We start from the raw sequence: 12,608 nt of genomic DNA, 5'->3' as shown, positions 1-12,608 counted from the left end.
GGTAATCAAATATTTTCCTCTTTATGCCCAGGAAAATAACTGTTGGAATTTTCCTGGTGCATAGGAGATGCATCAAGTCTATAGTCACTCTTCCATACAGAGCAGTAATTCCTCACTTGTTTTTAATACGTATTTTACACAGAGCATTGCTTTCTCCACATTCAATCTTATCTTTTTTATTTCCCAGATAGTTACAAATCTGAATTTAGATAAGAAATTTCTCTTAGCAAATCAAATTAGACAGAATAGAACCTTTCTTTCTGATTTTCATCTTATTTAAAGAACGTGTATTCTTCTCTGATCATTCATTTTATATTCCAAATTACAAAGAATATAGAAAACACAATTTTTCCAAAAGAGCAACATCCAAGAAGGTAACAGAAAAAGTATAATTTATCAGAATCAAAGAGTTCTAAATATTAAACACTAAACTTCAGTTTTCGTCTCTCAGTCTTCTAGGAGACTGAGTCATTTTAAAATGAGATCTACTTTTTGCTAAGAAATTTTATTATTTTAATTCAAATTTGATGCCCTGCCTAAAATATTCAGAAGATGTAAATTCTGAAAACACTCATATACAACTGTTGATCTAATTAGTTGAACTAAGTAGGATTGAACTGAAATATATCCATATGAAGGCTACAAGGCTCTCATAACTCATAGCTACTTTCAGTGAGCCAGATGGCAAAGCCAGCAAAATTGCTACCTTCGGTGAAAGGGAAAACAAATTCCAGATGAACTACTTACTTGCACATATGTACACAATCATCCCTCAAAAGAAGTTACCAAAGTTTTATTCTATCCACTTAATATGACAAGTTGTTTCCCAAGGATCACTCAGTGGGAGGAAAATACAGAATAAATAAGTAAATAAATAAATTACACATATAATGATAAGTGTGTTGGAGAAAAATACATTTGTCTGTCAAGTGCTGAGCAGAAGATATTTGATCCTAATAAAGGACCAGAGAAGCACAGGAAATTCTATCAAAGAAACAGTGCTTTAAAAAAGTACTCTTGGAGCAGTTATAGGAAAGCTAGGTTACAGGAAAGCAGAGAGAACAGAGATGAGTGATGACGATAATTTCAATAAGGGTAGATGACCGTGTGGCTGCTGCAGCTCAAAGGCAATTGGAGTGCTGACGGTGGGATGAATGCAAAGGAAAATCTGAGATTTAGTGACTCACCAGATATATGAAACCAAGAGGATGAGAAAGCAAAAGAGGTCTCAGGGCTTTATATCCAGGGTCAGGAGAATGATAGTATCAATGTAATTTAAGAAGTTTTTTTAACAAAAAGATAATCAGATAACTGCTTACTTCTACCGAAGCCAGAACCGCCTGATCGCTGTTTGTGCCTGATGGTCACAATTCAGAATTCCCTCCCATCCCTGCAGTGTTTCTCAGCATTTCTGCAATATTTATGTACATGTTTGGAAAATTCTCACCAGTTTGCCACCAGTGGTCTAGCACAGGTACTCTGAAGACCTTTTTGGACCATTCCAGCGTCTCCACGTCACAGCGTTCTCCAGCCACAAATAGTGTTTTGAACCTGAATATTAGAGGGAGAGTGAATTCAAATTATTCCCTGAAAATAAACTGAAATAATTTCAGGTTTTGCCTTCTTTTAAACACTGTAGAATCTAATCACATTAATTCTCAGAGGAAAACACCATAGAATGGTTGTAGAATGCAGGCGTCATTTGTGTGGACCCAGCATGCTATGTAGCGCTAACTCACTTCACTCCTGTCTGCCTCTTTGTGACTCTATGGACAGTAACCCACCAGGTTCCTCTGTCCATGGGATTCTCCAGGCAAGAATACTGGAGTGAGTCGCCATGCACTCCTTCTGGAGGATCTTTACAACCCAGGGATTGAACTCACGTCTCTTAAAACTCCTGCATTGGCAGGTGGGCTCTTCATCACTAGGCCAGGCAGGAAGACCCCAGTATAATTAAAGGCGTATCACAGCACTGGAAACGCTTCAAAAGCAGAATTCACAGCTATAGCTTTTCAGTTTTGAGAAAAGCAACTGAGTTGATCTTTGTAATATATCTGTCATATTCATCTAATAATCAAAAAATGAAAAATCTTTTCCTCCTTGACATTACCTCTGCTAATTTTAGCTCCAAATTTGATCGCTGTATTCTATTTAAGTCTATGCACAAAAATATACTCTAGAGTATCAGCAAAGGCAACAAATGTGCTCATAGATATGATGCACTTGCTCCTTCTCATGAGTTACTTCAATAAACATTACTCTGATTTCAACATATATTTCTCCTACTCCAAGGACATATATAGGAAAGGTAGGTGATTTTATTTTATTTTTGTTTTTTTTTTTTTTTTGGTAGGTGATTTTAAAAGAAATGGCATTGTGGCCTTCCAGGATAAAAAGGCTCTTATCAAAAGGAATAAATGATTACTAAGAGATGAACAATCCTTTGCAGGGAACACTATGCCACAGTGTAGAAAGGATGAAATAGAAAAAAACAGAATTGGGTTGACACCACTGGTGGTTCACTGAGAGAATGACTACTTTTTTCTTCCATTCTCAATGCTCCATGGTCTGTCTGTCAAAACAAAGAAGGTGTGTATGAAGAGCTAATTCACTATCGTTAAAATAAAAACATAAATAAATAAATACAAATCAAATGTAAAAACCTGCCTACCCATCCTGTACAATGTAGTATAGCCATAAAAGATTTATCATTCCCTTATTTCATAAAAATCTCATGAAGATTCAAATATTCCCACACAGTGCTCCACAACTATGGAGCCTCTATGCTGCCTCTGCTACAAACATATATCTCATTCTATAATTTCTTGCCTCTTGTTTATTTCTCACAGCTCCTTAGGATCATTCATCTTTATGACATCGATATCAATCAAAATATCTGAGATTTTTAGATATTTAAAATTTACGCAAACTACATATATATTTGCAATTCAAGAAAATATATTACCTAAAATTACCTAAAATTTAGGTAATCAAATATGTATTCATTTATAATTTGCTTGAAATTAAAATCTGGATTATCAATTATAACCTCATCAGACAGAAATGTTATAGCAGGATGAAATAAATAGTAACACATTAAGCTATTAAAGTAGGCTAAAATATAACAAATACTAAAGTTTTAAAGTTTAAATAAGGTTGATACATCTATGATTTTAGATGCTATATAAAAACAAGACAAAATAAGGATATAAACGCCATACTGTTGATAATCTTATGACTAAAAAATATGAAAATATTTTAATTGTATCTTATTCAAACTATCAAACATTTTTTAAAAAACTTTTGTGATTAAGTATATTATACGTTTCTAGGGTAAATGAGGGGAGAAGGCAAGGGCACCCCACTCCAGTACTCTTGCCTGGAAAAATCCCATGGACAGAGGAGCCTGGTAGGCTGCAGTCCATGGGGTCGCGAAGAGTCAGACACGACTGACTGACTTCACTTTTCACTTTTATGCACTGGAGAAGGAAATGGCAACCCACTCCAGTGTTCTTGCCTGGAAAATCCCAGGGATGGGGTCGCACAGAGTTGGACACGACTGGAGTGACTTAGCAGCAGTAGTAGCAGCAGGGTAAATGAGGAGCAAGAAGCCATCTGGAGAGCCAGTCCTGGGCCTTGTCACAAAGGAGCTTATAGAACTTTCTAAAGAATTTGGATTTCATCCTGAAGGTGGTGAGAGGCTAATTAAAGCCAGTTAAGGCTTTTCAGCAGGAGAGTGGCACAGTGAGATTTTTGGTTTAGAAGACATCACTGGCAGGAATGGGGAGGATAGAAGGAAGGTCAGGGCAGGAGCCCAGGGGCCCCGGGTTTGGGAGGCTATTCCCATCACAGAGAAGTGGTGAGACCTGAACCCAGGCAGCCCCAGGGAGAAAGATGGAGGTGCAGATTATCTGAGAGGCCTGAGCAACAGGACTTATCACCTCTGACAACTCCTGTTTCCTTGAAAAGCCTTTTAGAAATATTTGTATGTCATTGGAAGAAGAAAAACCAATACATAAACAAACACCAAACCCAAACTTTAAAATACCTGATCCTAAATCAAAGTAAAATTCAAGAAAACAGAACTAGAAGGAAAACACAGGTATCCATGACAAATCATAGACACAAAAAAGGCTGAATGAAAAGGTCTACTATTCACTGTTTTGGGGCTGCCTCACACCATACTAAACAGACACCTTTCATGACTGATCATGGATACGTGCTTCACAATTTAGATTAACTATACAGAATCATATTGCTGTTGTATAATATTATAGGAAATTTGAAGAACAGAAAGAACACATACAGGCATATATACCTACTAGGATTTCTGTTGTATTTTTGCCATTTATGACTATAGGAGGTTTCAAGCATGGTTTTCTTACTATCCAACAGAGCAGTTATTTTTTTTTTCACTGAAAGTGTAATCATATTCTAGAGCATATGGTACCTTTTCTACCTTCTTTCTTTGTAACAACACATGTAACAGAATTTATTAGTCTCAAATTTTTCTTTAAGAGCAGAAGTAAATATCCAACTGTCTGAGGTCTGAAAAAGAATATGCATTTAGATAATTTGTAGTGAAATGTATAAAATGAATAGGTTCGGCTGATTCTAATACTATAGGCAAAGAACAACAAAAAGGAAGTACTTTATGGACATCAGAGGCCACATTCCCATCATCTGTCAAGCCACAGATGGCTTCAAAAAGCTCTACAAGATCCAGATAGTCATGTGTTTAGTTTATATATGAAGCTCAAGAACTAGAATTTCAAGAGTATTTAGTAATGAAAATGTAATGTAAAATACATTGAAAAATGTTATCACACAATACAAAATAATCTTTTGCTAATCAAGGGGCAACTAATACCTTGATATTACCATCATTTTTTTTAACTTTTAATTAATTTTTTGGCTTTCCTTCCCTAGCCAAGTAAACTTCAACTAACTTAATTGATTAAAATAATAAAAAAAATCATGCATAGCATTGATTCCTTATTTCATGATAAATTTCAGCCTTACTTATCTTTAAACTTATTATTTAATATTATGGTTTTATATTATAATTCTATTGTTTTTTTTTCTTTTAATTATACATTATACATGATGGCAATCTTCATAATGGCACTAATAAGCAAAACAGAAAGGTATGATATTCAACAAACAATAGTAAAAGTGGTGTTTGCCTTCACTGCAAGTCAGAAAAATCCCCTCCATTTTCATTAAAATCACCTGAGTATTTACCAAAAGCAGAGGTAAAATTTGGGGTTCACTGGTAATTTAGGGACTTCCTTGGTGGTTCAGATGGTAAAGAGTCTGCTTGCAATGCCGGAGACCTGGGTTCAATCCCTGGGTTGGAAGAATCCCCTGGAGAAGGGAATGGCAAGCTACTCCAGTATTTCTTGCCTAACATCAAATAGCATAGATGATCTCTTCTCCCTAAATACACTAGAAACTATCTATCTACATTTGTATTAAAATTCCTAAAACTGCCCCAAAGTTACTCGTTTTATCAATTACCAACTTCAAATTATATAATGAGTATAAACACATTATAAACAAAGGTAAAATTCAAGAATAAGACATAATTGACAGAACAATTTAAAATCTTTTAATAAATATTTAATCCAGTATTATTTAACTCCTAATTCCTCCAATAAACAAAACCATACTATGTAATTTTATATTTTTAAAACCAAATGATAACTTAGTATAAGTCTATAATGGAAAGACAAATTATAATTTAAAGATAAACTCATGCCTAAGGGCAAGAGTTGTATTCTTATTTTTTAAAGGACATTTAGTCCTTTAGATTTGCAAAAAAGGAATATTAACATTTTCCAACAGTGACATTTCTCATTAATGACCTTGCCACTATTTTATTAATATTACAAACAGATGAACGCCCATTTTAAAAATTCAAAAATATATTTTTATTTAAAAATTTATAAAAGTGAAAATTAGCCATTTTTTCACAGTTATGTGGACTCTCTGGAGAGTAAATTTACTCATATTAATTATATACATCCTGTCTCTGCACTGTACAATATGGTAGCTACTATCTCTGGCTATTTAAAATTTAATTTAAAGTTGAAAAAATTTAAAAATATCAATTTCTTTACAGTAGTAACCCTTTGTCAAGAGTTCAGTAGTGACATGTTGCTTTACTATACTGTAGATATCAGTTTTACTGGATAGCGCTGCCCTAGATTGGTATAGAATAATTCAATATATGAGAGATACTCTGATGATGGCAACACATGAAAAGATGAACCGACTTCCAAATGTGAAACACTAAAAGGATAAACAAAATGACAATATACAGTATCTAGAACAGAAAAATGGAGAGAGAGATGAATGGGAATGAGACCTATCCATCTTTCCTCATTTCTACATAAAATCGAGCACAATTCAACACTCAAATGAAGTTGAAAATTAAGCAATAAGGGAAACAGTAAAATGGTACTGTTATTAAATTAATTTTATTCCAAAATACATAGGATGCTGTATCAATTCAGTTTAGTCGCTCAGTCGTGTCCGACTCTTTGTGAGCCCATGAACCGCAGCACGCCAGGCCTCCCTGTCCATCACCAACTCCCGGAGTTTACTCAAACTCATGTCCATCAAGTCGGTGATGCCATCCACCCATCTCATCTTCTGTCGTCCCCTTCTTCTCCTGCCCCCAATCCCTCCCAGCATCAGGGTGTTTTCCAATGAGTCAATTCTTCGCATGAGGTGGCCAAAGTATTGGAGTTTCACCTTTAGCATCAGTCCTTCCAATGAACTCCCAGGACTGATCTCCTTTAGGATGGACTGGTTGGATCTCCTTGCAGTCCAAGGGACTCTCAAGAGTCTTCTCCAACACCACAGTTAAAAAGCATCAATTCTTCAGCACTGAGCTTTCTTTACAGTCCAACTCTCACATCCATACATGACCACTGGAAAAACCATAGCCTTGTCTAGACGGACATTTGTTGGCAAAGAAATGTCTCTGCTTTTTAATATGCTGTCTAGGTTGGTCATAACTCTCCTTCCAAGGAGTAAGCATCTTTTAATTTCATGGCTGCAATCACCATCTGCAGTGATTTTGGAGCCCCCAAAAATAAAGTCTGACACTGTTTCCACTGTCTCCCCATCTATCTCCCATGAAGTGATGGGACTAGATGCCATGATCTTAGTTTTCCGAATGTTGAGCTTTAAGCCAACTTTTTCACTCTCTTCTTTCACTTTCATCAAGAGGCTCTTTAGTTCCTCTTCACTTTCTGCCATAAGGATGGTGTCATCTGCATATCTGAGGTGATTGATATTTCTCCCAGCAATCTTGATTCCAGCTTGTGTTTCACCCAGCCCAGCGTTTCTCATGATGTACTCTGCATATAAGTTAAATAAGCAGGGTGACAATATACAGCCTTGACGTACTCCTTTTCCTATTTGGAACCAGTCTGTTGTTCCACGTCCAGTTCTAACTGTTGCTTCCTGACCTGCATATAGTAATGGATAAAAAGCCAAAACCAAATTATGGTGAAGAATTTTTGGTAATAAAGTATAAGCAGAAGAAAACTAAAATGAATATTTCTTTCAAGGTCCATAAGCTACCAAAGAAGAGAAAACTACTCTTCACTTGTGTCAACATAGGTTAAATAAAATGTATTATTTCAGTAATACCTCATCAACTTCTAGTTCACACAACAGAACATCATTATTTTTACATCAATGTCCCAGTGGTTATCTCCATCTTTTTCCTTCATTCTATTTTCTTCTGTTTCTCCCCACTAGAAAATTCAAATAACCCTTTGAAAAAAACTCTCCACCATTTTATTACTGTTATTTTGGCTTCTGTTCAAATAGAACTGATTCTTCCCTCCAAGTCTCTTAACTGTTCTTTCAGATTTTTTATGTCATCTCTCTGTTTTGCATTCTGAGTAATTTCCTCAGTAATATCCTATAATTTTAACAGAATCTTTCATTGTGTCCATATATTTATTTATTTAGTTTACACTATCCACTGTACCTTTTTATTGTTTTATATCCAAGTTTAATAATTTTACATAAAAGTGATTAGTTTATGATTGATTATCCTCAAAATATTTATTTTCAAGTTTGATTTGACTATATTACAAAAATAAGGTCAACTGGAATAAATCCATGTTCTGTTGATTTTTTAATTAGAGTTCTTCATGTATTTGGAATTTTATTTCCCACAATCTTTTCAAGATAGAAGTTCTTTGTTGTTATTTGTATCTCTCTCTCTCTCTTTCCTATGCTCACCTTCTCTGTTCAATAGGTTGGTGACATCTGATGCCATAATGATGGTTCAGAATTATTAATTCACAGTGATGCTTGGGATATCACAGATCCTATTCCAGGGTGACAGATGGGCAGTTTGGTTCAGTCTCTGATTGCTGGGCTGACCTTTGTCTCATTCAGACCCCTAGACCAACGTCTGCTGTAAGTCACAGTCCCAGAAAACAACAGACAGTCATTATTATCAGCCGCCTTTCCTGAGTGGCGTGTTAACACCCCAGCCCATCCTCAAGCCCATCCTCAACCACTGAGCAAACTCTGACTCCATCGGGAGTACAAAGCAACACTGAGTCCCTGTTACTCTGCCAACACTGCCCGTACGCCGAGCAAGCCTCTGGCTTCAGCCACCCTTACCATTTTGCCACTCTAATCCATTTCTAGTCCGCAGAAATGGTTATTTTTCAGCTCAGCGCTGAGGCTCTGCTTCTTCTTTTTCGCATTAACTCATTGCTGTGTAATTGGAAAAGAAAGGCTACATCAAAGTATGAGGTACTGCGCTATCTTGAATGGAAATCCCAGCACAGGTTATTTTTCAAACTTTACTAAAATTGAACTAGAAGATCATGGGGGGATCATAAAAATCACTATGATGTATGAAAAAGAGCAGTGAATTAGAAGGCACATGATAATAATAGCTAAGATAGTCTATGTTAACAGTTCCAAGTGCTCTGCATGGATTATGTACCTTCTATTTTCATTATATTCTTGCACTAATTCACACACACACACACAAATAACAGAGAGATTACATAACTTTCTGAAGGTCACATAGTCAGTAAATGGTAGATTTGAACCCAGGGAGTCTAACTCCATAGTCAGAATCCAAATTACCATACAGTACTGCCTAGCCCAGCTTTTGCCCTATAGTAGCTCTGTAATCCTTGGAATGTTATTCTACCTCTTTGTGGCAAAGTTTTCTCTACTGTGAAATGAAATGATTTCACTAGATGATGTCTTACCTATTTTTCCAAATTCTAGTTGTCTGATAAAATAACTTACAGTTCTGGTTAGTTATCTATTTCAGAGTACCCTCTTAAATTTAGGGGAACATCTTTAAATTTATTTTAAAACAACCTTTGATGAGCTGTGTAACATTTAAAAAGAAAATACCATCACAAAACATTCTGTAAAAGAAGAGAAAAGCGAACTGCAAATCAATCACGAGGCTGCAATTATAATATCTAAGAAATGTCCACTCAGTAAGTCAGCATGAAATTGTCTTGAACATAAATATAACTTAAAGGTATAGTTGTATGAGAAGACTTGGATTCTGGTTTTCATTCTGCCTCTAATCCAAACCTAACTTTTTTTGAACCTCAGTTGCCTACAGTAAGATAGTTGGATTTTGGAGGTCTCTTCTAACATTCTCTTAGTCCACAAGTCAGAATCTATCAAAGTCAGTCAGTGAAGGTACTATTCGTATAGACTATAAATATATGAAAAGGAAAAGCTATATTTATCCCATGAATGACAAAAATCCCTAGGTCAGGTTAGTCTCCTAACTTACTTTTCATAGGAAATGTTATTTTCATGGTATTTAGTAAGGAGTGTAGGCTCTAGTTAGATCACCTGAGTTAGTTTCTTCCTAAGAAGTCACTGAACTTCTGGCCCTAACCTCACTTACCTATAAGATGAGAATAATCATAATTCCTACTTATTGTGATAACCAGTGAGACAACAAACTTTGGCTGCTTATGCCTAGCACATAGTAGGTGATCAGCAAGTGTTTGCATTTATTAATAGTAGTCATTTGAATAATTGAGGCTGTTTTAGAGTCTGCATTCCTAAATAGATATTTAAAACATAGGTTCACAAGTTATCATCACGAATAACTTAAATGCCTAAAGACAAAGGGGCATGATCGGGGGAGTTTATTGCAATTTCTCTTACATTAAAATCTCACGGACTAAAATCTCATACTCTATGTCTATACCTATTCATTCTAAAGAGTTGGTATTTTGGTACTGAAATTCATTTAATACCAAATGAATACCTAGTAAATCTGGCATTTAATAGGTATTCATTTATTGGTGACTTAATAGGTATTCATTTGGTATTTATTTGACACTTTATACTTGAGGAAAATTAGAAATGGCTTCTTGCCTTTGTAGTAAAGGATATCATCTGAAACCCACGTAACAAATGGGGAAAGATGATGTAGCAAACAACAGACTTTAGCTTGATCGTCACACACCTCCATGCCCTGTAATCAGAATGCATTTGTCAGAAAAGAGACAGTGAAAGAACAAGGTCACTATTTCCTCAAAACCCCTGGAGTTGTCTCAAGACATGGAGACCATACACAGCCTCAGATGTTTTTACCAAAACCTATATTTCTCTTCTTTTCCCGAAATGGAGAAAACTAAATCACAGTGTAGTAAATAAAGTGAATGGAAATACAATATAAGATTATTTTATGAACACATTGTACACTCATCTTAAGAACATTTTATGTAAATCCAGATCCTTTTTTTCCCCCCCAAAAGAAACAAATGAACCAAATCACTGACCCTGCCCAAACTGAAATATTCTTGCTTACATCTGCAATTGTTGTATGGTATCTAGTTCTAACCCCTTCTTTAGGCCAAAGCAGCATAAAATTCATAACATCTGGCATTTAATTTAAAAATTTCAAACTGACTTAATTTAAAAGCACTTTTGACTTGAAGAAACTACAAAATCCTTTTAGTTTATGATAGCAGTGACCTATCTCAGAAAAGTTCAATGAGAACTGATGCTGGAAACTGCCTTGAAGACACAAATTGCTATAATTATCTCTGAATGTACATATCATTAAACTAAAATGAATGGCAATAAACCAGCACAAAAGTATCTAAACTATTCTGAGCACATTATTACAAAACAACAGGAAAATAATTTCCTTCACTCTTTCGACATAGGTAATTTGGACTATAATTTGCACATTTTATCTTTATAAGTAAAATCAAGTATTTTCCCTCTATTCAGATTATTAGTTTATTTTCAAAAGGTAGATATTATATATATATATATATATATACACACACATATATATTTCTATATATGTATATGTGCATGCTAAGTCACTTCACTCTGTCTGACTTTTTGTTACCCTATGGACTGTAGCCTGCCAGGCTCCTCTGTGCATGGGATTCTCCAGGCAAGAATACTGGAGTGAGTTGCCATGAACTCCTCCAGGAGATCTTCCTGACCCTGGCATCAAACCTGCGTCTCTTATGTTTCCTGCATTGACAGGTGGGTTCTTTACTACCAGAGAGAATGGGGCTTCCCAGGTGGCGCTAGTGGTAAAGAACTAGATCACAAACACACATACATATACATATATGTATAAATCACAGATAGCCTTCTGCTTTAAGGAAAATATAAGCAGAGTGATTTTAAAAAGAGAACTATTGTGAGAAAATTTGAACAGAAATAAACAGGATATGGTATTAAAAAATATTTGCAGTATAGCTAGATTTCCAACTCTTTCCAAAATACACTTAGAACAGCCATTCTTAACATTCAGAACCTTTGACTTTTTCCATAACGGTACTGCCGTGCTAGAAAAAATATACAGTGTTCAGTTATTCACTGTGATTGCAGTTTTTAATGTAATTTGCCCTGCGCATCCCAAGTTCACCTTGTCAGAGAGTACTGCTTCCCCAAGGCTGCCCCAGGGTCTTGCTGACGGATCGCTCTAATTGCAGTCGGCGCCGTGAACAAGGCGGCCACTCCGTGCTCCGCGAGCACACGGAAATAGGCGCCGGCATCTGGCGTTCCCACCGGCTTCCCCTACAAGAGAGCCATTCAGAACGTCACTGGGTGAAATGTCTCCTGTTTCATCGACTGTTCAATACTTACACATGTAACATAGCAATATTGATAAAATGGGGTTCTCAACGTATCTTAGTTTTAATATGTTCCCATGTCCTATCATAAAGAAACAAAATACCCAGGCATCAGACAAGCGATTTGCTCCAATACGGTATCCTAAAGCTTTTCAAATTGCAACTCTTCCTTTCTTAAGTTTTGAAACATAAAGGACTAGAAATACATATATATATATATACACATATATATATGTGTATATATATATATATATATATATATAATTCAAATCAATAATAGCAGTCTTCTATTTTCCAAGCAATTAAATACATTGTTTTGTCTGGCAGACTAAATGAGAAATGTGGTTGCTATGTATTTCTAACATTACGCATTTTTCATGATCTCCATTAAAAATGACAATAGCAAGTCTCAAAATATATGAGAAGACAGAAAAACCTGGAGTTGCAGTGATTTCTCAGCATTGACCTTTTCAA

At 35.5% G+C, this 12,608-nt stretch overlaps 1 protein-coding gene across 1 annotated transcript in view; it reads right to left on the bottom strand.

Moving 5' to 3' along the window:
• The window catches only part of ACSS3 (acyl-CoA synthetase short chain family member 3), a 166,167-nt gene that overhangs the window by 53,692 nt on the left and 99,867 nt on the right, over positions 1–12,608 (bottom strand). The window contains exons 8-9 of the mRNA XM_061125269.1: positions 11,927–12,078; positions 1,448–1,551 (exon numbers count right to left, since the gene is read on the bottom strand). Coding sequence (XP_060981252.1) covers positions 1,448–1,551; positions 11,927–12,078 — 256 coding nt within the window. The remainder of the gene's footprint in view (positions 1–1,447; positions 1,552–11,926; positions 12,079–12,608) is intronic.

This window comes from Dama dama, chromosome 3, assembly GCF_033118175.1.
Source record: "Dama dama isolate Ldn47 chromosome 3, ASM3311817v1, whole genome shotgun sequence".
Classification (NCBI taxonomy): domain Eukaryota; kingdom Metazoa; phylum Chordata; class Mammalia; order Artiodactyla; family Cervidae; genus Dama; species Dama dama.
This window is presented reverse-complemented; position numbering and strand designations above follow the sequence as displayed.